Source organism: Myotis lucifugus, unplaced genomic scaffold (assembly GCF_000147115.1).
Source record: "Myotis lucifugus unplaced genomic scaffold, Myoluc2.0 scaffold_137, whole genome shotgun sequence".
NCBI classification, from domain to species: domain Eukaryota; kingdom Metazoa; phylum Chordata; class Mammalia; order Chiroptera; family Vespertilionidae; genus Myotis; species Myotis lucifugus.
The window spans coordinates 3,063,956-3,089,519 of record NW_005871185.1 but is presented as its reverse complement, the minus strand read 5'-3'; the positions used below and the strand labels follow the sequence as shown (position 1 = coordinate 3,089,519).

General features: G+C 50.6%; 1 protein-coding gene across 1 annotated transcript in view; it reads right to left on the bottom strand.

Moving 5' to 3' along the window:
* The window catches only part of BOC (BOC cell adhesion associated, oncogene regulated), a 70,024-nt gene that overhangs the window by 15,752 nt on the left and 28,708 nt on the right, over positions 1-25,564 (bottom strand). The window contains 3 exon segments of the mRNA XM_023758705.1: positions 1,199-1,345; positions 17,308-17,586; positions 18,250-18,425. Coding sequence (XP_023614473.1) covers positions 1,199-1,345; positions 17,308-17,586; positions 18,250-18,331 — 508 coding nt within the window. The 5' untranslated portion in view covers positions 18,332-18,425.

The following is a 25,564-nucleotide window of genomic DNA, read 5'->3' as shown; positions in this document are numbered from 1 at the left end:
AGGGCGGGCTTTCACTTCAGAACCTGCCATCATCTGTCAGTCGCAGCTCTGAGCCACCTCACTACTGAATTTCTGCAACGGGGAGAACATTCTGACCCCAACCCCACGCTCTCCATGAACGCCAAGGAAGCTCTCCCCTCTGCATCACTGGCCTGCTGGGCTGTGTGCTCTGGGCCAGGGGTGTCAGGGGGGCTGAGGTGGGGGGGGCAGGGCTGGGCTCGGCTTCTCTCAGCAGGAGATCGGCTCATGCTGCTGGACACACCAGTGGTGTCCAGCTTCCTGGCAGGCGAATCACCAGCCCTCCACTCCAAGCTCCTGGTGGCCTGCCCTGGGAGTCGGGGTATCCCTATACCCCGGGCTCACTAAGCCTGGCACCAGCCTGCTCCTGGGTATGAGCTCCTTAGGCAAATATCAGACAGAATAGGGAGAAGCTCTGGCCCCTGTGGGCTGGGCAGGCTTCCTCTAGGGGCCATTCCAGGCTCCCGCTGGGGACGTTGCAGAACGATGTTCTTCCCGCAGCCTCCACGTATTTCGAGGGGCAGGACTCGGGTCTTTACCCTTCCAGAAAACAGTTTTCTGTATTTTCTATAGTGAACATACATTCCTTTCATAACCAGAAAACGTAAATAAAATATTTTAAAATGTATATGTTTTTAAAGTTACACATTTTGAGCTGTGGGGTCCAGTCAGTAGGGTCTACTTGCCCTAGCGTACAGGTTCAGTTGTGGATGAAGCTTCCTGTTCCCCCAACTGGTACTCGGGGAGACCAAAGCTCGCGCCCCCCCCCACCCCCCACCCCCCCCCCGTCGCCCTGAGAGGGCTGCATTACTAGGAAAATGGGGACAGGGAGAAACTCAAGTTCCATAAGAAGACTGCTCTGCTGTGTGGGGACGAGCTCCACCTCCCACGCTGCAGCTGCAGGGGCGGCTGGGTTTGTCGGCAGCCTTTCTGTGTCGGCCTGGTGGCCGGAAGCTCACATGGGGGAAATCTGGAACCTATGCTGACAGCCCTGACCAAATGGTGCAGCTTAGCAACATCATCCAGTGCCTCAAAGAGCAAAGACATTCCTCAGACAGGGCGGAAGACCTCCGTAACAGGAGCCAGTCCCTTCAGGATCCCACAGGGCTAAATATCAAGGCCGAAGACAGGGATGGCCAGCTTCCCCCCGGCCTTGGCCTCTGGGCTCCTGCTTGCTCACCTCTGGATGCCTCCAGCCACTCCTGTTTGACACTGTATCGGACCTGGGCTTTTGGGTGGCTCTCAGGAAGGTGGCAGGCAATGACCGCTGTGTTCCCCTCATCTACTTCAATCACATGCTGCACGTCTAACTTGAAGTCCTGGAGATCTGTGGAGAGAAGGGGGGGGGGTGCCGGTTGGGCTTTGATGGAGGAGACATGAAATGTTCCAGGGTGGCTTATGTCTCGATGTCTTTAGTCTCAATAAACAGCTGTAAAACCTCACATTGGGGGCTCTCTGTGAGTCTTTCCTCTACCTTTTGTTGTCTAGGGGAGTTTAAAGGATGGATTGTGTGGCCTTCATCACTGCATTGGAGTTCAACTTGGTACATATGAGCTGCAGGGTGGGGGTGGACATGGAGATTCCTTCAGGTGGAGCCTGTGATGCGGACCAGACTCTCTGTTACACTGAGACATGGGGGCAAGCTGACCAGGCCCACCAGCCCTACTAAACCTGGTTAGGGTGAAGGCACAAATGTCCTGGCAGAGCTCAGAAGGAACAACAAAAGAGAATGCCGATGTCTCCTCCAGTTCAAGAACGGTCTTCCCTGGTTCTTCCCAGACATCCACAGTGAAAAGTGAGAGGCCCAGGATTTCGCTCGGTTACCAAGCATGGTTCTAACCGGGGTTGTTCCTGCTACCCAGGAGCTATACTCTACATCAAGCATGTCAAACTCATGGCCCGTGGGCCGCACGCCTCGTTCATTTGGCCCATGTTAGCCCCTGAGTTTGACATGCTTGCTCTACATCATGGCTAATACCTTCTCAGGGCTGGGGTGGGGAGCTGTGGATGCCCCCAGGGTTTCTAAGGCAAAGAGGGGTCTCCCTGGTGTGGCTTAATGGCAGGGGAATACGGGGGAGCTGAGGGCCCTGACCCTGGGCTGCAGCCCCTGGCAGCACAGTGGCTCTCTCCTGGGTTGGCACGCTGGCAAGAAGACTGGGATCTAAGCTGAGAGAGGATGGAGGTCCATCTGGAACAAGAGCCAGATGCTTCCCAATCAACCCAAGAGTCCAAACCACAAAACTGTCTCTCTAGGAGCCGAATCACTGATGCTGCTGAACAGAATGGGCCATTTGTGCAACAAAACCACATTCCAAATTCGGTTTTCAGAACTGTCACTGAATTTAACTTGAGAGAGGAAATAAGACGGATGGAGAGGAAGATAAGAGAGATGAGATTACTAGTGTTTACCCACTCTTCATAATGGACTTAGAAAACACCCTCGAGGCACCTTCACTGACTGCTGACCACACCACCTCTGCTCAGCTCCTGAGAACAATACTACTGTGGGAGCTGACCACAACGCCACCTGCTGCTGTTGTTTCCACTGGAGACCCAGAGAAGGCCACCGGAGCAGGGGGAGTCAGGTGTCTGAGAGGAGAGATAATTACTAAAAACAAACTACTGTCGCCAGAGGACAGCCTGGTGACTGAGGCACTCAGCCGGCTCAGGAGGATCCCACTCAATGGAACTTTCCAGAAGCTCTCAGTCAAGCCAAGTCAAGCCAGGGCAGGAGGGCCCTTCTGTGTCTATGAAAGGATGCTTGTCCCTTTGATCACTATATCAGATTGTGAGCCGTTTAGGGGCAGGGCCAAGTCTTCATACATGTTTTCTGAACCTAACCTAGGCCTGGCCAAGTAGATGCCCAGTGATGTTGAATGACTGATTAAATGACCGTCTCAGAGCTGGCCCCTCCATCAGGTACAAGGGGCCCGTTTGTTGCCTGTGAACTCAGATGTGCTAGTTGAGTTGGCCTACATTGTGAGCTCAAGGATAAGGGCCTAGCACGGCCCATGTCCTAGGAACCTTTTATCCAAGTTCGGCCAACCTTTTATCTAAGTGTGGCTATTTTGAAAATAGAACGTTCCTTGAGAGGTTACTCCCGGGGTCACAGGAAAGAGGTAAAATAGGTCCAATAAATGTGGAGTAAGACATGCGTGCTGCTGTCCACAGAGTGGCGTGGCAAAACCAATGACAGCCTGCCCAATTCATTTCTCTTACTCCACTTCATTCTCCAGGCCCACCACGTGATGCCTGTGGATCGAGGAAGGCCAGCCTCACGACCCCTTCCTTTGCGTAGGTGACTAAAAGTGCTTTCTGAGAAAGCCCATTATTTGTTTAAGGCCTTCTGGGCTTTAGAAGAATGATCTCATCATTATTTAATTTTGTGTGCATGATATCTGACCCTAACTAAACTGTAAATTTCTAGTGAGCAGTCTATTTTGCACTCCACGCCTCCAACCCCAAGCCCGCTGCCCAGTATGCAGAATATAGCAAATGCTCGCTAATCCTCATTGAATACATTGGAACAGTGGTTCTCAACCTTCCTAATGCCGCAACCCTTTAATACAGTTCCTCATGTTGTGGTGACCCCCAATTTCATTGTTACAAACTGAACATAATTAAAGCATAGTGACTAATCACAAAACAATATTAATTATATATGTGTTTTCTGATGGTCTTAGGCGACCCCTGTGAAAGGGTCGTTCGACCCCCAAAGGGGTCGCAACCCACAGGTTGAGAACCGCTGCATTGGAAGAGGGCTGAGCCCAAGGCCAGCTTCATGGGCGTGTAACATGCCCAGTTGTACAGGGCCCCGTGCTTGGGGTCCATGCTTGGTTTAATGCTCTGCTGTCACCATCTTGAAATTCTTCATCATGTTTGAACAAGGGACCCTGCATTGTCATTTTGCACTGGGCCCCATAAATGACGGCCCAGTCCTGGGTGAGCCTCTCCGCCAAGACATAGGATGCACTTCCTCTCAGAGAGAAGGGGATATGGACTGTGGGAAGGGGAGGATTGCCTGAGCTCAGTGTGTTCTAGCTAAATATGGCTACTGCTTCCCAAAGCCAGGCACTTAAACGATGCCGAGGCCTCAGAGTTCTCAACACAGGGCACGTGTACCTGCCAAGCCAGGAGGCGCCCCACAGAGCGAGCTGTGAGTATTGTGAGCTCAAGGGCATCTGGAATATTCCCCCATCCCTAAGAAGCACTCCCTTCAATGGTCTAATAAATCTAAAAATACTCCACTAAGAGTTTTTGAGTTTTTTCCTACCCTCCCCCTTATCTTTACCTCATTCCAAGGAAATTTGCCTTGAGCAAGAATATATTTAAACCTAACAGATCGTTTTGCAAGAAAGGCGTGAGCAACTGAAAGGAGTCTGGCACCAGAATGCCATCACCATCTTAATGGCCTGGGCTCCTGCCCCATGGCAATTTCGGGCTTATCCAGGCAGGAGCAGAGCACGCTCCTCCGTGCAACCCCCTCACCCACCCAGCCCCAGAAATACCAGGCCCTCCTTAAGCCCCTCTTGGCACCCTCTGCACCTCTGACAACTGCTGGGCTGGAGACAGGAGGCTGTGCAGTGGGGGAGGCACAAAGCTGGGCACCGGTCAGCCATGTGGCCAGACAGCCCTCTGTTCTGATGCCAACATGTGCACAACAGCCATGCAGGCAGGACCGAGGACACCCAGCTGGGCACCCAGCTCCCCACGGGGGTCGACTGGCAGGCAAACCTTCCTGGTGTCAGAACAAATAAGCAGAAGTTTAGTCCTTGGCCCTGTCCTCTCCCTGTGCCTCCTAAACGTAAGCCTTAGCTGTTGCTTCACTAGACAAACTCCCAAATTGGCTGCTGGAGCAAAAGTTGAGTTTCACTAAGGGATCAAAGACAGAGTAATGAAGTGATGACCGACTTGAAAATCAGAGCACCCTTTCTAGTGTTTTGGAGTAGGGAGGACAGAGATGGGTGAAGTTTCATGCGCAGTGCCAGCCTCGTCAGCCGCCAGGCGAGGCAGATGCAGAGAGATGCAGTTGCCTGCATGTGAAGGAAAGCAGCCTGTCCCCGGCCCCTTTGTCTGCAAAGCTGGCTTCCTGGCCAGTCTCCGGGCTGCTCAGAGAGCCCCACTGGGAGTCAGGGGCAGGCCCTTCAGTTACAAATGAGGTGAGCAGGCCCTGAGTCAGAAGGATGGATCAGGTTTCACCAGGAAATGGTTTGACAGGACACCTGTCCTTGCCTGTTGGCTGGTGTGTTTGAGAAATCCATTACTGGATTGTTTTTGCAGCTTTAATCCTCTTATGCCTTCCCTCAGACCCGCTTTTGCATCCTCTCTTTGTGTATTCCAGCTATTTTATTAACTTGTCTGCACTAATCAGACACCCATAGGCTCGCTCTTGTTTCTTGGCTCTCAGCAGGTCAGAAGCCCTAGTCACTGGGGCCACCTTGGAGATTCCTGACCTTCCTTACATTCCACAAAATGCTGTGCTTTCAGAGGAAGCCCATATTCATTTAGGTTCCAAACAGAACTTTGCTCACTTCCCTGCCTTCTATGTGTTCAATTTCTTCAGGGAACATGTATCTTCTGCTCTGTCTCTTCCCTGGGACCTTAGATGCACAGACTGCAGGGATTTGTTCAAACAGATCATGTGATGTGCCCCATGTTTCCTCTTCACATTTACAGGGTGCATCAGACAAGCCAGCCAGGGTTAGAAAAGGCAAGTAAAAGACATTGAGAGGCACGTGGGCATGGCTGCCATCGCCAGGGTCACAGGAGAAAACACGATTGGTAAGTTATCTTGAGCCCCTTTGCAATTCCTTTCTCACCACCTTCTGGATTCAGTCTTTCCTTTATTTAGTGAGAGGCTCAGTAGAGCTATGAATGAAACTACAATATTTGCTGCATGTTCATGCCTTCTCATAGTGCAGAAGTGTCCAATCTTAATCATAGGCCCAGCTCCCTGACTTCCATGGAACTCACACACCCACTGACAGGTCCTGTGCGCCTCAGCAGTGTGGCCTCGTGTAATCCTTAAGCTTAAGGATCACAGTCAAGAAGGTTCCTCAAGCCACCTCTTTTCCCTGGGCCCTCACTTAGGCTGCAAATAAAAGTTCAATTCTGTGTAAGAAGTCAGGTGAAATAGTGCCGTAGGCTCGGGCTGCATGGAGTTACCAACATCCTCCTCTCTACGAGCTCACCCTAAACAACTGGCTTTCTACCCACCCAGGCATTTCTCCCGTACAGTCAGTCCTGCCTCCCTCCCGCCTGCTCTCAGGAATCACCAGGCAAGCCTGCACTCATTCGCTGAGGCTTGGATGGGATCCACCAGATTGCGGGGGCACCCAGTGGAGCGGCTCCCTCCCTTGGCAATGCTGCCAGGACGGCTCCGTAGCCTCGTGGCCATCGGCAAGTTTCTGGGCTGACTGATAATTCTACTCCCCACTTCTCATGGCTCCAGGTCTTGACTTGTCCTGTGGTGGCTTGTTGCATGTGTGGCTAACGTTTCACAGCACAGAAGGCTCTGCTCTAACAAAGCATTCTCCTCAGTGCTGACCCCACGGACCCTCCCTGCACCTGAGTCCCTTCTTGAATTTGGAAAAGTGCAAGGGAAGCGAAGCTCCTAAGAGCATTCTCAGGCAGAGCCTGTGGCTCACTGCCTTACAGACAGACTTGGAGGTGGGGTTGGAGAAGGGTGGGGGGGTCCTGGGCACTGCCTCCCGTGTGGCCTCTGGCCATGCAGAAGCTTGCTAGCGCCTCGGGCTGCTTCACTGATGGGCAGAGAACCACCACACTGACCTCCACCCCAGGCGTGACCCCAAGATCGGTCCTCTGAAATGAAAGTGCTTTGCTAGAGAATCAATTCCAGAGGCAGCGTAGAGAATGGAGGCTGACAGTGCTTCCCTTCGGTCAGAAAGCACAGCTCCTGGTGAGTGGCTGGGGTTTGCTGGGGCACAGGCAGGCAGCTCAGAAACCACACATCCTGGGTAGTGACTAAGCCTTTTGCCAGTCGGTTGCCCTGGCACACAGACCACTGAAACCAAACCCACTGTAACCCACGAGGCTGGACAAAATCAGGATATTCTGTAGTCAGCACTCGGCACAAGACCACCCCTCCAGGCGTCATGGAGACCGTCATTAGCCAGCCAGGAGCTGGAGGTGATCTATTATGCCAGGCATTGAAGAAGACACCGAGAAGACAAGACACAGGTCCTAATCTAGCGAGCTTTACTCTAATGGACAGACATAAAACAGCACACAAGGCAGGACTGACAATGTGCCAGAGGGTGTCCCACCTCCACCAGCGTTCCAGCCCAGGGCAGGGCGCCTGCACCTCCTGAGGAAATGTAGAAAGGAGGTTGGCGGAGTGAGAACTGCCCCTCTCTTTGCAGGCAGGGTGAGTGGGTAAATATATTTGCTCTCTTTGGGATTTTTTTTTCTGCCTGTTCTATTGCACAAATAATTTTGGCTCCAAAGCACTTTCCTGACAGCCATGGAAACATGACATAAAATTTCTCAAACACACTTTCTGATGAAAACAAGACATGCTCTCTTTTATTTAAATAAAAAACAGTTTCTATGGGGGAAAAAAACCCTTTGCAGATGCCAAACATATTCGCTGTTAAATCTTGTGTTTCTCTCTTTTCCTTTGAGCTGCGTTGGAGTTTGCACCCAGATTTGAGCAGTGAGAGAAAACTGAGGATGGAGAAGAGATTAAAGAGCCAGGGGGTGAGGGCAGGAGATCAAAGTCATGACAGGAGGTGGGCAGGAGAGGAGAGAAGACAGAAAGGGAGGAGTGTGAGAGGAAAAGGAAGAAAAATAAAAAGAACCTAGTTTGCAATGTCATTAAATGATTTGCAATAAACTGGCCTAATGCTTCAGGAATTTCTTGGCTTGAACCAATTAAAAATATATTTTTTTAAAAGACAGAAGAGAATGAGAACTGTGATTAATCCCTGAAGACAAATCAAGGGTGGGAGCCACGTCTCCACCGAGTCTGGCAGCCAGATGAACGGAGAAGATGTCTGTAGACCATCTCGTTTACCTGACTCCAGTGCTGCTATGAAGCAGGGCTGGTTAGCAGGACTGGGGAGTTTCTTTTGGACTCGACCAAGGAATGAAATGGTTTGAAAAAATACACTGAAGAAAGAGAAAAGGAAAAAAAGATTTACTTGCCAGCAACCCACATCACACATATTTCTCTGATCAACTCAATATAAACTATAAACTTTAGCAATGGGAAAATTAATGTGAATCCTGGTGGTCTGGGCTCATCAGAGCCAGAGCTGGATCCAGGATCCTGGCACGGTCTTTGGCAGGCAGGCAGCCTGCACAGGAAGAGGGAGAGGACTGGAAAGCGAGGCCAAGGCGCCCAGGAGGAACGAAGATGAGCACTTCAGCCTGCCCTTAAAAACAGCACTCCAGGTGGGAGAGGAAGGGACATGTCCCATGGCCAGTGAAGCCCACAGGGGTGCCCACTTCTGCCCGCAGGCCTGGGAACCAAGTATTCCTGAAGCAGTGGTGGCTTCACCCACCACCTCGGACAGTGTCCCCCAGAGTGTCTGATGGGACATGGAGCCACAGTCACTGGTGTCTCCCTTCAAAGGTTCCAAAGTTTCCTCCAAACATCTCTTTTAAAAAACAACAACAACAACAACAACAACAACAACAACAACAACCAAAAAAACACAGCCTTCTATGTTTCTCATATCCATCCGTTTTTCTAAACCCTTCCTGAATTTCTTTGTATCTTTATGGCCCGAGTTCTTGCTTCATTCTTTCCTATTTACTTCCTTAAAATGTTTAATATATCAGGATTTAGTGAAGAAGCCTTTGTTCACTTTCTGCATGCCCTTCTTGATCTTCTAGACTTCAAACACATTTTAATCTAGAGTCTTCTTCTTCCTAGACACTCACTGAAGGCCTACTGTGCACCAGGCCCTGTGCAGAGCAGCGTGGTCACCCAGCTGAATGGCAATATCCTGCCCTCCAGGCAGTGAGACAGGGCAAGAGAGGGTTCTCTAACCCAGGATGGTGAGGAGGCTGGGAAGAAGAGACCCTACCATAGACACTGGGGAAGTTGAAAGTTTCAAGAAAAGATTCCTAAAGGAGAAGATACCTGAGTCTTGAGAACTGAGAAAGAATTTTTAAACCAGGGAGGGAGGAACTTTCTGGGGAAAGGAATGGAAAGCAAGATGGTGCGGGCATATGGAGCACCATCTCCAAAACAAGGGGAGTGCCAGGAGCTGAGAAAATGGGGTTGGCTGGGCCTCGATGGAAGTGGGGCTCAGAGACGGGCTCATGTGTATCATCCTACAGCCTGAGACTTAGTCTGCGACCCCTGAAATCCTCCGATGTTTTTAAGTAGAAGAGACAGTCACTCAAAATTAAGCACAATTTTCCCTACAGGAAAAAAAATGCTGTATTTTTCCTCAGTGAGTTTTTTTTTTCTTTTCATTTTGCTTACATTTTTCTCTCACTGTTAAGAAGTAGCCCTTTATCTTAGATGTGAACATTTCACTTGCAGAACAGACTCACTGTCCTTTAGCTCTCAGGGTCATTACCAGATTCTGAAAATGGCTGAAAGTCTAAAACCAAGATCAGAGTACAAATCCCTCGACTTTTCCACGTACAGAAAAGGGAGAGCCGAGGGACTCGCTTGTTCTCTTGATTCTTTTTCATTTTAAAGGAATCATTTTGCATCGTGTTTCCTAAAGGATTCCAGTGATGTCCAGCAAGCTAGTCAGCATTCCCCTCTTCTCTGTGGGGGATATGTTCTAAGACCCCGACCGCCAGTGGATGCCTGGAACTGCAGACAGTACCGAAGCCTATATTCACTATGTTTTTTCCTTATACAGTCCTGTGCCACATAACGTTTTGGTCAACGACAGATTGCATATATGACAGCAGTCCCTAAGATTATAATGGAGCTGAAAACACTCTATCGCCTAGAGACACTGTAGCTGTCATAACGTCGTAGCTCAACGCCTTCCTCACGTGTCTGGGGAATGCTGGTGTAAACAAGCCTACTGTGCTGCTGGTCGTATAAAAGTATAGCCCACCCAATTACATACAGTGTATAACACTTGATAGTAAATGGCCGTTACTGGTTTAAGTATTTACTATACTTTTTATTGTTATTTTAGAGTGTACTCTTCCTACCTATAAAATAGTTTTGCTGTAAACAGTATGCAGTTCTGTGCCAGCAGCCGCCTCAGACATCTCGTTTACCGCAATGTTTGAGTGCATCATTTTCTCTTGCGCTAGATTTACTCTCCTGTTGTTTTGTACGCTAACATGCTGCACAGGCTTGTAGCGTAGGAGCAATAGGCTGTAACCGTGCAGTTTTGTGTAAGTACAGTCTACGATGTTCGCACAACAATGAAACCGGCTAGCAACACATTTCTCAGAATGCATCCCTGTTGTGAAGTGGCACATGACTGTATGTACATAGTTATGAAAGCTGAATTTATAAATTAAGCACACTAAGTTATGAACAACAATAACAAATGAAAGAGAACAATTATAACAATAATTGTCCTAATAATGATGCTGCAATGAGAGTTATGTAAACGTGGCATTATTAAGTAAAATTAGGGGTACTTGAACACAAGCACTGCAAGATTGCGTTAGTTGATCTGATAACCAAGGTGGGTACTGAGTGGCTAACAGTGTGGAGGTGCTGGACGAAGGGATGATTCACACTACGGGCAGGACAGAGCAGGACGTGTGAGATTTTATCATGCTACTCAGAACTGTGCAACTTAAAACTCAAGAAACGTTTATTTCTGGAATTTTTCCACTTAATAATTTCGGACTGCAGTTGACTGTGGAAAGTGAAATCCCTGGCCGGGGGCACTGCTGAAATCCTTCCTGCAGCTCTGGCTCGCTGGATCTAGAATTCCCCTCAACACACAGCTTAGAAAATGGCCCTGGGGTTTCCTTACGCGTGTAGCTGTGTGCGAAGAACAGACTGAGGAGAAGGGCGGGATGCATTGAGAATGTCCTTGGTGGACGATGTGCCATGGTCTCGAGGTCTTCCTTTGGCAAATATTGACCATTGCTAAATAGAGAATTGGAAGCCTGGATGCTTAGGGCAGACAGCCGCTGCCCCCGTGCCCCGAGCAGAGCTTATACCACACGTCTGCCTGGGCACTTGGGCCAGGTCTGATGGGATTAGCGCTGCCAGTGCCGCCTGAACATCGGGGACCTTCTTGTGAGTTGTGAATTTCTGCTTGTATCCAGCAGAAAACAGAAAGAGTGAATATGACTTTGGCCTAAAGCTGTAAGGTTCTCCTTATTCATTTCCTATTTAGATTTCAAGCTTCTCAGCACCTTTTGGGTCTAAGCTGTCTCTCGATGATTTTCCTGTCCAAGTGGCAAAGTACAAAGTAGCTAAATTTTAGGCTCAAGCTAGTTCTCCTTTTTCAGCTATGAACCCCATATGGAGCTGCTTGTCTCTCCTGGCAAAGGAGACCCTCATCAGCCCCCCTTTTTGAGCTGCAGCCCCCCCTGCCCTCCTGGGGCTGCTCAGGAAGACACCTGTGTGGTTTTTCCTCCCCCAACACTTCTTCACACCATAGCCAGCCCTTCATCCCAAACCAAAGGGATTCTCTGAGGCATCCAAGCCAACAACAAATGCTTCTCCAATTTGCAAGGAAGGGTTCCTTCTTGTTTTGTCAAGCAATCATTGGCTGGCTGAACCGGACTGGGGGAGAGAGGTGGTGCAGGAAAAAACACTCTAAGGTGTTTCTTTCTAAATCACAAAATGTGTATTCCCAAAGGGAAAAGAGAGGAGAAACAGTGAGAAGTGGGGGTTGGGAGTGGAGTGGGGAATAGGAAGAGCAGCAAGAAAGAGACAATCACCTGGTGGTTAGACTCAGGACCCGAGTCAACTCACCGTGGAAACACGCATCGGAAATTAAACTTACTATGCCAGTATCTGCCCCAACCCGGAAACTGGCCTGGGCTTCAGTCTCAGTACACAATACTGAAAGGTGAATTTAGTTGTTGAAGGTCAGAGGAAGGTATGTGAGGACTCAAAAGATTCGAAATAAAGGTGTCTCTGGGTCTTCCTCAATCCCCCAATTGAATCACTGTTCATCTGAGCTCCCACTAAAATCTGTTTACATGTCTGTGAGGCCACTCACAGGTCTGGCTTGCTCTTTGGCTCCCATGTTTCTGCAGCCGATTTTCTCCAATAGACTGAGATCCTCAGCCATCGGGACTAGGTCTCATGGTGCCTTGTTGGGAATTTTAAACACTCCCTAATTCTCGGGACTCCATTCTCTAAAACATCCAAATACTGAACCCAGGGTTGGAGAACGGATGGTTTGCTGTTTCCCAAGTGGGGGTCCTGAGTCCCTATGGATTATGGATTTCCTAGCCTCCACAATCATGGGAGTCAGTCCTTTAAACCTCTTTCTCCGTCTCTCTTTTTTCCTGTCTCTATTTCTCTCTCTCTCTCCATATATATGTAAAATTGGTTCTGCTTCTCTGTAGAACTCTGACTAAAACAGGGATGAAGGCAGCTAGAAATGACTTGAAGAAAGAAATGTCTACAGTGGCCCTTCATGGCCTGTTCTAGGCTCAGGGTCAGAGCCTAGACGACCTCAAGGAAATGTCTGATGGGAATCAGAGTCGGGGGGAGCTGAGCTAATGGAGACAAGGCTTCTGTTTGTGGCATTCACATTTGGGGGGCCGGGTCAGCCCAGCCTGGCTGGAAGGCCGAGCGGCAGTGTACAACAGAGGCCTACACAGCACCTGTGGGCCACAGTGACGGCAGGGCAGGGCCACCGCGGGCCGCTCTGACAGGCAGCTGGGAGCAGGGCTATAGGTTGGAGAACAGGTGTGCATAGGGAGTAAAGACGATCACAGGAATTGGTGAGCTCTCTCTTCCTAACAAGGCAATCCTCTCTCTTGGTTCCGGCTATGGCTGGCGCTCTGCCACCCCCTGGACTCTGGATTCCAAAGGGCTGTTCCCAGGATGGAGCTGGGCAGCCAGGCCCGGAGACTCTGCAGGAAAACACTCCACAAACGTGTGTTGACCAAATTGATGAATGAATAAACGCCTGGAATGTATAAAATGCTTCAAAAAATTACTATCACATATTCTCTCATTTGATCCTCAAAGAAAAAGCCATGAGAGTGAAGACGTAATATACTGTGCTCATCTCAATGCTGTGACAACCTAGATTAGGTCACTTGCTCTAAGTCACAGTAACTCAAAGTGTCAGAGTTAGAACTTAAATCCAGTATCTTTTTTTTTTCCTTTCAGTTTCTTGTTTGGGTTTTTCCCCCCATTAGACCAGTTTGGCTCTTCATCATATTCATGAATTAAATTATGGTAACAAAGGGCCTTGTCACTTTCTGACCTTTCCTCAAAGGCACAGCGTCAGGGAGAGAGCTGCCGAAGGAGCACTCCCTCCTGTCCTGCCAGCCGCCTGCTGCTGCCCGAGAGAGGGTAGCTCAGCAGTGGGTGTCTGGTCTAAGTGCTTGAAGGCCTCGATGGAGGAGCTGCAGGGAGTGACAGACCCGCTCTCAATCACACCAGCATCAGCCTAAGATGTCACATGAGCTTGAGGACTAAAATTCCTACCCAGGTACCACCAATTTATTTCCGACCTCGACTGGAAACTAGGGCTGAAAGGATAATTGGGAGAATTAAGGAATAAAAACTGGAAAAAAGCTGGAGATGAAGAACTATGTAGGGTAATTACTTGAACGGCAGGTTATTGGAGGGAAGGGACAGGAAGTGGCTGTGACAGGCATGTCAGCTCTGATGAACCGGTTGTGAGCACTGCTGAGCTGTGTGAGAACCCTTCTCAGGCTGAGTCGGGGCCTGGATGGAGGGCTGTGGTGTCCGTTGGCAATTCCTGCTGTTGGCTCAGGTGCACAGCGTGGGAACGTTTGAGCCATGTCAAGCGTTTGGCTCCTGGTGTAAAGCTTGTGAAAGAAAGGTAAAAGGAATCAAGGATCTCAAAGTCAAATGCATGTCAAAAAGCAAGAATTAAATAAGGTGGTCTGAAGTGAGGCATTAGCAGCAAGAGAGATTTGCCACAAACAGCATGTAGGCTCGATAAGGAAAGAATTCCCTACAGAGGAGACTGGGGAGGCACCTCCACAGAGCGAGGGCAGCCGTTATCCACACGGCCAGGGCAAGCTGGGGAGGAGGGTAGGAGTGCTCAGGTGAGACTCTTCAGGTGGTTCAATTTTACCTGAAGACCAGAAGCCAACGTCACCAGGTGGGGATGAAGGCCAGGTGCAACCCCCACCCCCCAGCATCAGGGTCAAAGAGGTCTGGACCAGGAAAGTCCTGCTAGTGGCCTCTCTGTACCCCGATTCCTCATGCCAGGCCCCAGCCCCGATCACCAAAAGCTCCCAGTGATCTCCAGAAGTTCACTGAGATGCAGGAGGCAGTCTTGCCAGGTAGGCCACACAGCCAATGCTTTGTCAGAGGATGAACATCTGGACATGCGCAGAGGAGGCCCGAGGAAAAGGAAGTCTCGAACTGTGTGGGGTGTGCGTGCGTGCACACCGGCACGCCACTGCCCAGCCTGGCTTCTAAGTGCAGACTAGGCCTTTGGTAATCCCTTCTGCTGCTCAGCCTCCCTCGTACACCAGCCAACCAGCAAAACACAGCCCCCATTCTGCTCAGGAATGTGCTTTCGGAAACTTAATCTAACTGCTGAGTCTGGGCCAAATGCCCCATGGCATTAACCCAAAGACAGCACCCCTTTTTCCCGCCTCTCCTGCCTTCCCGCTGCCTCCTCCAAAGTGGGAGGCTGCAGTCCCACTCCACCGACTCCCTGTTCTCCATGACACAACCCCTCCACGCCCGTTCTCCCGGTTTCCAGAACCTCTCCGTCCTTCTCGTCAGGCCCAAACATTTCACTTCTGATTCATGTCTAAATGACAAGCCAATAGCTCTTGGCTTTCAAACAAGACTCAGTTGGCTTCTGCACAAGCCCCTTCTTCTCTTGCTGTGCCTTCTTGGGTTGCAACCAAACCCTTCCCTTTGTCCTCACTGCCAACTGCAGATCCCTTTAAGCGTTAGAGAAGAAGTGGCCAGGAATTTTTTTTTTTAATAAAGCTATAAATTGTCTTCCCTCACACAGATACACCTTGAAGTACAAGGAGGGCTCCAAAGCAAACCTCCTCCTCTCCAGCTCTCCCCTTCTCCAAACAATGAAAGGCTCAGCCTGGCTCCTAATTAGGCCAAGTGAATGGTGATGGCGTTTTTGCGCTTCACAGACATGTGCTGACCATTTGCAGATGGACTCTCCCTCCGAGATGAGCAGCATTATCCTTCAAAGGCACCAATGCTGCTAAAAAGCACATCTTATTTGTAAGAACGGACAACTGGGAGCAACCTGACTGGTGATGGGAAAAGGGTTCGGTGCCTTTTGGTGGATGTTCCCGGGCCATGGGGGACGACGATCCCGCTCTGGTTGGGGTGGGGCAGGTGAGCTGGGAAGGGGCACGAGGAACCTGCTGGAGTGATGGCACACGGTGTGGACGTGTGGAAACCGCGCCAGGTTGTCACGGAACATTAGCGCACTTCATGTGCTTTACCGGATGCATTTAAATAAAAAAGACAAAATTAAAACGGTCACATGGCCAATGCAAAATGCTTGTACCATGTCAAGGGGAAGAGGAGAAAAGGTAGAGACCACATGTCCAGTAGTCAACAGTGCAAGATGTGGGTCTGGAGAAATGCTGGGAGGGTGTGCTCCAAAATGATAATAGTGGTTGTGTGATGAGGGCTCAGGAGAAACACTGTTTTCTATAGATTCCAAACTTTCTATAATGTAATTTAACTATAATTAAAAATATAAAGGAGGAGTATGATGGTAGGAGGTGGAGCTCTGACCTCAACCTTTCCTTTCATGAAGAGATGGCCCCTCCGCACCCTCCCTGTCCTCACCCAAGTCTCCTGCGCCCTCCAATCACCCACAGCTCGGCTATGAGCCCAGGGCCTGCTCCCCCGAGGCCGGCACGCAGATCCACTGGTGCTCCTTCTGCCACAAAGTGGCTCTCATGGAGGCTGGGGAGTGGCTCCCAGATGCAGCCCAGGCTGCTGGGCCTGGCCCCTGAGGGAGACGGGGACCCACCCTGCCTTCCTCCTTTCTGAGAAACGGGCAGGGCTGCTCCACTGTTCCCGTGGAGGGCAGCCCCTCAGGGAACTGGGAGCCAGAGGGAGAGAAGGGTCTTTCCTCCTCTGCTCTTCTGCTTCCCCACCCTCATCGCTCTCCTCCCAGGGCTCACACCGCCCAGGGCCCCAGGCGTGACCCACGGCCTCCTGGACATCTCACCCAGCAGGGTGGCGATGGTGGTGATGTGGAAGCCCAAGGCAGGGCTGCCAGGGAGAAGGGGGCACTGCTGAGTGAGTCACAGGGGAGCAAGCTCTGAAGATCTCAGTTTACACCCAGACCCCACTAATCTCAGAGTTTCCCCATGCCCTACACTTCAGGCTCCAGGAAAGGGGGGTGGTTTTTCATATAGCCCGGCTCCAGACCTGGCACATAAGAGTAGGGGTGGGGGTGGGGGCTCTCCAGCCTCGGACGTTTATTTAATCAGTCAAGTCTCATTTGCCACGCGTGCAGTGGGTAGCAGACCAGGTAAGGTGCGTGTGGTACCTGGGTCAGAGTAGACCCGAGTGGCGATTACATGTAAGAGTAGCATGAAGTCCTCTCCTGGCAGCCTCCCTGGACCAAACCATCACCTGATCTCTTCCTCCTTTCTCTTCTCTTGAGCCCTTTGTCGTGCAGCTTCCTTTCCATTGTGTGCTGCTGTTTACACCCCAGGCATCTGTATAATGTGCGTGCCCCTCAGAGAGAGGCAGGTGGCCAGGAGTGGGGTGGGCAGGCTCTGTTCAGCCCACACAGAGCCCTGTCAGTGCTCCGACAGCAGCCGCAGTGAGGATGGAGCTCGGAGGACAGTGAGCAACTGGCACAACCACCTAAACCCACAGAGTGACCAAGTGGAAAGGCAGGGCCTGGCCCAGCTCTGGGGCCACAGAAACAGCTCATCCATGTCAGGTTCTCTCCTTCTGGACACTCAGCCCAGACACTCGTGTCCCCTTCTCGCAAAGTGGCTTCGCAAGGCACACGCCCCGCCCCTGGGACTGCTGGGCAGCTCCCACAGGCGATTCTACATTTCACTGATCAAGACCCCTTTATGGTAAGACTAATGACAGGGGATAGGAATGGTGAGGGGGCGAGGGCAGAGAGACCAGAGAGACTGGGAGAGAGGAGGAGAGACCGCACCACGGCCGGGGAGCAAAGGAGCAGCACTCACTGGCTAGTGTCACTGTGGCTGGCACGCTGGCCACGGCCCCCGCAGGCATCCGGGCCACACACTGGTACCGTCCCACGGTGCGGTTGTTGAGGGCGGTGATGACCAGCGTCCCGCGGGTGATGAGGACGCCCAGGGCATCATCGGAACCGTTCAGTTCCCTCCCGTTCAGGCGCCAGGTGGTGCTCATCCCCGGCGGCTCCACCACGCAGCCCAGGATCACAGTTCCCCCGAGCTTCTGGACCGTGGAGGGGGGCTGCACGGTGACCTGAGGCACCTTGTCTGCAAGAAGAACAGATGCAGCCATGAAGTGACACGCTCAGGGCTCCAGCAGCAGGACCTTTGAGAAGCGCAGCACCGGGCAGCCTTTCAGAGCCGAGCAGCCAGAGGAGCGGATCTTTCTCTGAAGACCAGGGTGCCCTCCCCAGCCGGTGCTCAATCCAGAGGGCAGAATGGAGTGGCCGTGGGTGCAAAGGCGGGCACGTAGGTTTGGAGTTGGACAGACCTAAATCTGAATCCCAGTCCCACGCTTCTGAGCCATGTGACTTTGGCCTTGTTGGGCCTCAGTTTCTTATCTGTAAAATGGGGCTAATAATACTTCCCACAGGGCTGCTGTGAAGCTTGCAAACATGTAAACTCCCTGCCATAATCTCAAATAATAAGTGCTCAGAACAAGGCAGTTACTACTGTTGTTCCTCCTCCTCTGGTGTGGCTCGGAAACGATTAAAATGCCCAGCTATGAGCCCTGTGATGTTGCAGGGATCATTTCTCATCTTGCGTTACTGAGCGTGTCCCTGAACCAGGGGGAATGAGTGCTCTTTCAAATCCTGAGGGAGGAAGGGCTTCTGAAAGGGCGGTGGTAGAATGTGCAACGCTTCTGTCTGACATTAAGGGGCAAGTGTTCTCCCAAGAGGGGCAGGCGGAGAAAGGGAAGGGCAGACTCACTCAGGTCAGCGAAGCAGCCGGCTGTGGCCAGGAAGAGGCAGGTGAGTGTGACCGCGGGCCTCCTTCCTCTCTGAGTCGTCATCGTCCCACGCGGCAGGTGTGTGACAAAGGGTCCGACGCCAACGTCCCATAAGCCACCAGTCACTCCCAGAGATTCTGCAATCCTCTACAGCACTCTGGAGAGAGAGAGAGAGAGAGAGAGAGAGAGAGAGAGAGAGAGAGAGAGAAGGCCATGGTGAGAAGGCCTGAGATGCCCACGTGTAAGCCAGAGCCTGGTTGGTCCCCGCACCCCCTGCTTCCATCAGACACGCCGGACACGCCGAGTGCTGGCCTGCTGTGCTGCTGGAAGGCCCAAGAACACGCTCACGCCATTTCTCATCCAAAAGATGCTTCAAAGTTACCCCCACCTGGAGCTAGAAGGTGGCTGTGTGACGGTAAGAATGCGCAGCTACAGCAGCAAGGACAGGGGCCAGGACACGGCAGTGAACACCCAGCACAGACGCCGGTACCATTGCTTGCAGGAGGCCGGAGGTCTGCGGCCACGTGCCACTAGCACAGACCACGGCGGACAGCGCTGCGACCCTACCGTGCGTCGGAGCCCCTTGTTTAGGGTGCTGGCAACCGAGTCCTAAAGTCTCAGGGACTCACCAAAGTGGCAGGTTCCCTTTCTCCCCAACCCTATCCCTGCATCTCTGTGAACTTTTTTTTATTCTTGGAATCAACCTACCTGCCTCAGCCTGTCTGTAACCTCTAGTCCCACAACATATAAAAGTCACATGTCGGCCAAGGCCCCACCTTCTCTCCCCTGGTGCTGGAATTCTGGCCTTTTTATTTCCACAAAATCTGCACTCCTGATGACTGAGGGACCGGGCTGCCTGTCCGCCCAGAACAACATCCCTGCAGGCTCTAGCCTTCACTGCACCTCCAGCCGCCGGACGGTCCCGCTCAGCTCCCAGCCACCCTCTCACCGCCTGCCTAGGACTTGAACTCCTCCCTGCCACAGTGTTATATCTTGGAGCCCTCCTTTAAGCTACAGGCCTTGAAAGACGCATCAACATCACCGAGAGGCGGGTGTACGCGCTCACACACACTTCTGTCGCAGCCTAAACCACAACGTTGCTTCCACGCTTTCCACTGCTGCACTTACAGCACATTAGGCCAAGAAGGAAGGTGGGTGGACATCCTGGTTGGGCAGGGAGGCCCTGGAGTGAGCTTCAGAGAACAGTGAAGGCAACATGCAGGCCATTGACAGTGGATGCAGCGTCCTGAATCACGCACAGGTGGGAATACTAGGAGTCATTTCCAGGAGGGTGACAGACACAATGTGAACCCTCCTAGACCAGTTTATCTAACCAACGACTCTTCCAAAGACTCGCCGTCACCACCGAAAGCTCAGGGAAGGAGCGGCGCTCCCCAGCTGAGCGATGCCTTGTGTGCACCAGTCTGGAGCTCTGGTCTGGAGCTCTGGCTGCCTGCGCAGTCAGCTGCGGGAGCCGGTGCTCAGCTCTTCAACCACCATCACTCGGGACATGACACACGGGATGAAGGCTGGGCTTCGGGCTCTTGCTCTGTGCTAGGGGTTTGCCTAAACCTCTCCCTTCTCCAAGCTCCTTTGCCCTGGGCTTTCCCTCTGGCTGCTGGAGGCAAGAGGGCACATTGCTCTGCCCAGCAAGCACCTCCAGACCAGACGGAGGACCAGCCCACACTTGCTCTGAATGTTTTCCAAGAAGGAGTTCTTCCCCTTTGCCTCTTCATCCCTCCCTTTGCCTTGTGTCTTCCACATCGGAGACTTCTCCTTCGCTCTGGGAAAGGACAAGGGCACATTTTCTATAAAAGGTTTGAAAGAAGCTTTTCAAGAGTATTTTCTTGACAAGATAAAATATTTTCCTCTTGGTATTGAGAGAGCTTTTGCTTTTTTTTGCTTTTTTTTTTTTTTTGACAATCCAGTAAACCAAAGGGTCATGTTATTAGCAAAGTGAAATTAAGGACATCTGCAAAGGATGTGAATGGAGGTGGCTGGGGACAGGTGTGAGGAGGCGGGGGCGTGGGGCAGGCCTGCTCTCACTATAGGGTCCTTGCTTAGTTCTCTTGCGGGAGGTATTTTTTAAATCTTCATAAAAACACTATAAAGTGGGGAGTGTTATCCCCATCTTACAGGTGAGAACACTGAGTTCCAGGGGTTAGTTCACATAACTGCAGGCCTGGAATGCAACCCAGCTCTGTGCTCTTAACCACAATAGTAGCTTTTTCACACATTTTCTTTTTTAAAAAAATATATTTTTTTTATTGATTTCAGAGAGAAAGGAAGAGGGAGGGAGGGAGGGAGAGAGAGAGAAACATCAATGATGAGAGAGAATCGTTGATTGGCTGCCTCCTGCACATCCCACAGAAGAGGCTGAGCCCTGGCTGGAAGTTGAACCGTGACCTGCTGATTCATAGGTCAACATTAAACCACTGAGCAACACCGGTTGGGCCTTTTCACACATTTTCTGTCAGTACCCTGCACCCAGTGGGTGCTTAACGGAGTTAGAATATAGGTGATGTAGAACAGTGAGGAATTTTAAGTTATTTCTAGAGAAAAGTTCTATACCAAAAAAGCAAGCTTTGGGTGTCCTCTAAATTTTCCAGATACTTGTTTGAATTGCCTCCTTTCCATCAAACGAGACAACATATTTATCTAGAACACTGCATGGATTGCCATCGTAGGAATTTAGGGAATGTGATTGCTCATGACGCCCTCATTTCCTCCATCCCTTAAGGACTTTGGGGACACCTGTTCCTTCCCTGCCCCAAGGAAGGGAGGAAGAATGGAAGGAAAAAGGGAAGGAAGGAAGAAAAGCTGGGAGGCAGAGAGGCAGGGATGCAAAGTAATAAAGGGCAAAAAAGAAGACCAGCAGACAAAGGGGCGGGAGGGCTGGCTCGCATCTGAGCACAGGGTGGCTGCGGAGGTGTTTGGGTTGTAAAGTCCACAAAGGTTTTACTGAGGAAATTCAGCTCTGACCCCCTCCTGCTTAACAAGGACCAGCCAAACAATCCCTGTTACTTCTGCACCCTCGGTAATTTATAAGGTTCAAACTGGAAACAGACCCCACTGCTGCCGCCTGCCCGCCACCATCCTGCCTTTAAAAGCAGCAAGGAGAAAAGAATGCCGCTGGGGAGGGAGAGGTGAGAGGAAGCAGGTACCCAGAGGAGCAGGAAGGAGTTAACTCATTAATCCCCACACCAACTTAAGAGCAGGTACCATTTAATGACCCCAAGGCAGGACACCGTGAGGTTTCCTTCATGCAAGAGCAGGGCTGTGACACACATATGGGACCGGGCAGGGGGCCCTGGAACCACGATACCTCTTATCTAACAGCTGGGAAACGGGGTTACTTCCTGAACCAGGATACCGAGTGAGTTTAGTCTAGAAAGGTCATTCCAAAGCGACAGATTTCTGAGCACTTGGCTTTAATGAGTAAAAAAAGGCCAGTAAGGTTCATTGGAGTACGATCTGCAGTGTAACTCTGCCCCACTGTGAAATGATCAAGGTACAATTTCAAAGTTGCAACAGTAAGGCCTGGCATTTTTCCCAGCAAAGCAAGGTCTGTCTAGAAGATCCTTATTTTCTATGCAATTTCTCAGAAAAAGAGGAGAGACCAAGATAAGAGTCAAAAAGCAGAGAGAAGGGAAAATGAATTCTTGACATGAGTTCCTCCCTGAGGCTTAAGTACTTGCTTTTTAAAGGGTTACTTGGACACGAAGCATCAAACATGTCTGAGAAGTTTAACTGCTGACACACGTGTTCCCACTGATACAAGCTCCTCCAAGCAGACGTTTTTGAACTTTCTAAAAACAACAATAGAATACACTTCTGAGGCTGAGAACGAGCATGAGAAATTATAGCCTCAGTATTTATTTTGCAAGAAAATCACAAACAACTGAGAGCTGATCATGGGCAGGAGGTGGCCAGCGCCAACTTCCCCAGAGGGTGGCTGGCTGGCCGGAGTGGGAGTGAGACTGCAGTTCAGGGGCCACCCTGGGTCACATGGGCCATGCCGCTCTCTCAGAAAGGGGGGGCTCCGTGGCTAACACAAAAAACACGCCTTTGGATGGACCGTGACCTATAGCCAAGAAGAGCTGAAACATTCAGTGGCAAGAAACGGATCTGACAAAAATGTTGTTCCATTGGTTGGGAGGGGCTAGCTACGTAACATTTCTAAGCCCAGATGACATTTTTTGCACGTTCCCAATTCCATAGTGGAATTCACCTTCCCCACTACCTTGGAAGGCAGAGAGATTTCCTCCCAGATGGTGATGCCAAGTGGCAGCGTGCCTGCTGCGTGCCTGCTGAGTGCTGGCGGCCCCACCCCCACCCTTTGCCTCAAGAAAGAGGGGGTGCTCCTGCACAGAGGAGTGGCATTGGGGGGAAATCCTGGGGAAATGAGTGAATTCTCAGAGGGCTGGACATGTGAGTTTAGATAGACTTAGGAGAAGGATTTAAAAAGTCATTTTTACTGCTCCACTGGCATGGCTCAGTGGTTGAGCGTTGACCTATGAACCAGGAGGTCGCGGTTCAATTTCCGGTCAGGGCACATGCCCGGGTTGCAGCTCGATCCCCAGTGTGGGGCGTGCAGGAGGCAGCAGATCAGTGACTCTCGTTCATCAACGAGTTTCTATTTCTCTCTGCCTCTCCCTTCCACTCTGAAATCAATAAAAATATATTTTTTAAAGTCATTTTTACTTAAAAAAATTGTATCCACAGACCTAATTAAAGGGAAACATTCTAAATTAGGAGGGACCCTCGGAGAAAACACAGTCATAGCTCATGGGTATTGAGTGATCTGAGGAAAGAGAGCGATTTGCAGGTGTCCCAGCTGATTAGGAAGGAGACACAGGGGTCCAAGTCGGGTCTCCCTCTGGGCCAGCCCTCTTCCCGCTATCCTGACACTGCCTCCCTGGGGTGGGGTTAGCCAACTGCTAGAACTGCTTTTAAAACTCAGTTTACAGTGTTTCTGAACTTACTTTCTTATGCATAAAAATAATGTTATCTGGATCATTACCCATCACAATAACTATCTGTGTGGTCACTGTCATCCTTTTACCATTTACACCCTAATCTACAAGCTCTCATTGCTCCTTCCACAAACTCCTCCAATGGAATGTTCTGCATTGGTGAAGATGCTCTGCATCTGTGCTGTGCAAAATGCTCGGGAGCCCTAGCCACTTTCGGCTATTAAATCCCTAAACTACAGCTAATGTGACTGAGGAATGGCATGCTAAATTTTAATTTAAGTGGCCACATGGGGCTAGTGGTTACCCCTGGGTCTAATTCTCTAGCTCTTACCTGCCTTGCTCCAGAAGTGACACAGGACATGTTCACTTACTTTGAACAGCACAGTTCTAGACAGGTCCCTAGAACATCTACCCAGACATCTCTGATGTCAAACAGGGGAGAATAACAATTGTTTTTAGGTTCTTAAGTCTGAGCCAGTCTTCACATGTCTATAGCTTATTCCTTATCCAAATTTTGTGTGTGAGTCTCCCATTTAAAAACGGTGTATTTTGATTTTATTATTGGGAAAGAAAAAATATTACTGCAATCTGCTACATATAAGACAAGTACGCAAGGCACGGTCATAGAAAGTGGATTTAGTCAGCAAGCTTGGCCGACATCCCTAAGCGCCTCATTTCCCAGCCTCCTCTGCCGCGAGCCCAGGGCCCTGTGACCAGTGCTGGCCGATGAAGTGTAAGTGAACGTGTCAGTGTCACTTCCAGACCAAGGCAGTTAGGAGCTGGAGAACTAGAGAGCGGCTTCCGCGTCTCCCCTCTCCTGTCCCAGGGCCACAGGTCACAGGTTTCAGAGGGCACGGCACGAGATGGAAGAAGGCAGCCTTTTGTTGCACAAAACCACTAAGTTTTGGGATTACTCTCGTGTAGCATCTTTAACATCTTCACTGATCACCACAAAGGGGAAATAGCAAATGAGAGCAGAGGGAGGAGAGCGTTTTCAAGTTCGAGTTCTCAGGAAGGGTTTTCTGGATCCAGGGTTTGCCACGGGGCCTTTTGGAATACGCAGGCGCAGGCGTGAGGAGACGCATGGCACTGCAGGAAGGTGACGCCGTCTGGTGGGGACGCAGGTGTTGGGGTGGGAGGTGCACCCAGCAGTTTGGCTGCTTGTCTTGAAGTGTGGTCTCCAGATTTCCTGATCTTGCTCCCGTGAGTAAAATATAGTCTGGGCAAATATCCCTTATGGATGCATATCTATGTATACATCAGATGCAGGTATTGCTGAGCTCAAATGTAAAAGAGAGGAGGTAAAAGTGAGACCGTATTTTAATGGCTTGTTAATCATGGTTGTTTTGTAACATCATTAAGCTAACACTGCACGCCTATTTAGGCCTAGGCTCATCACTAATAACATGGATGTAATCTCTTTCAAACGCTCAGCATGAATGCTAATTATTTGGTGACTTCTCATCAGAAGTGATTCCATTACCATTGTTTTTGCTTCCTAACGTGGCTTGGAAAGGGGCAGCCCTGCCATCTCCTCCTGTTTGCCTGCGCTTGGATTATCAGCTGCTCTGCAACCCAGCTTCTTTGTAGCATCTCTTTAAGCCACTTGTCCTTTTGTGAGAGTTAGTTTAGCTAAAACTAAATAATATAATCTGTAAATCCACTTAACGGAGAACAGGAAAAGTGAGGAGTGCATGAACGGGCAGCGAGGTCCCCACTGCTGGCCCTCCATGCGTGGAGGTCTCCTGGCACTGTTTGCCCGACACGTGGGCTGAAGGTACCACTGTCCATCCTGATATTAAACACCAGGAAAGCTTGGTTTCTTTCCTGTGCCTTTTTGAGATGGAAACAAACATTAAGAGCCTCTAGTATGTTCTTCCAGGATGGAATTTCTTGTATTTCCCCCGTCAGCAGCTTGCAGCCCACTGTGGAGACTATTCTAGCAGAATGACAGGAGGCGAGGGAGGACTATGAGGTTGGGTCAGGCTGTGGAAGAGGAGGAAATGGAGCTCGAACTCCATATCATAGGAGATGGGACCCTTGGATGGTTTTTGAGAAGGGAATATATGATCAAGTGACATTAGTAAAACCTGGGCTTCTCATTCTCACTGCGGCCAATATTGATAACCAGCTGCTGGTAAACATGGACAGAGTCTATTTCCACTCAGGTGGGGGGGGGGTGGTCGCCATCCAGGCAAGGGGAGGGGGGACCCCGGCATAGCCTCTGGGCTCCGGGGGATCCCCCACAGAGAGAAGTGCCCTCTGCCTCCAGTGAAGGGAAGGTCTGCTCTCTTGGACAAATCGAATTCCCCCACCTCAG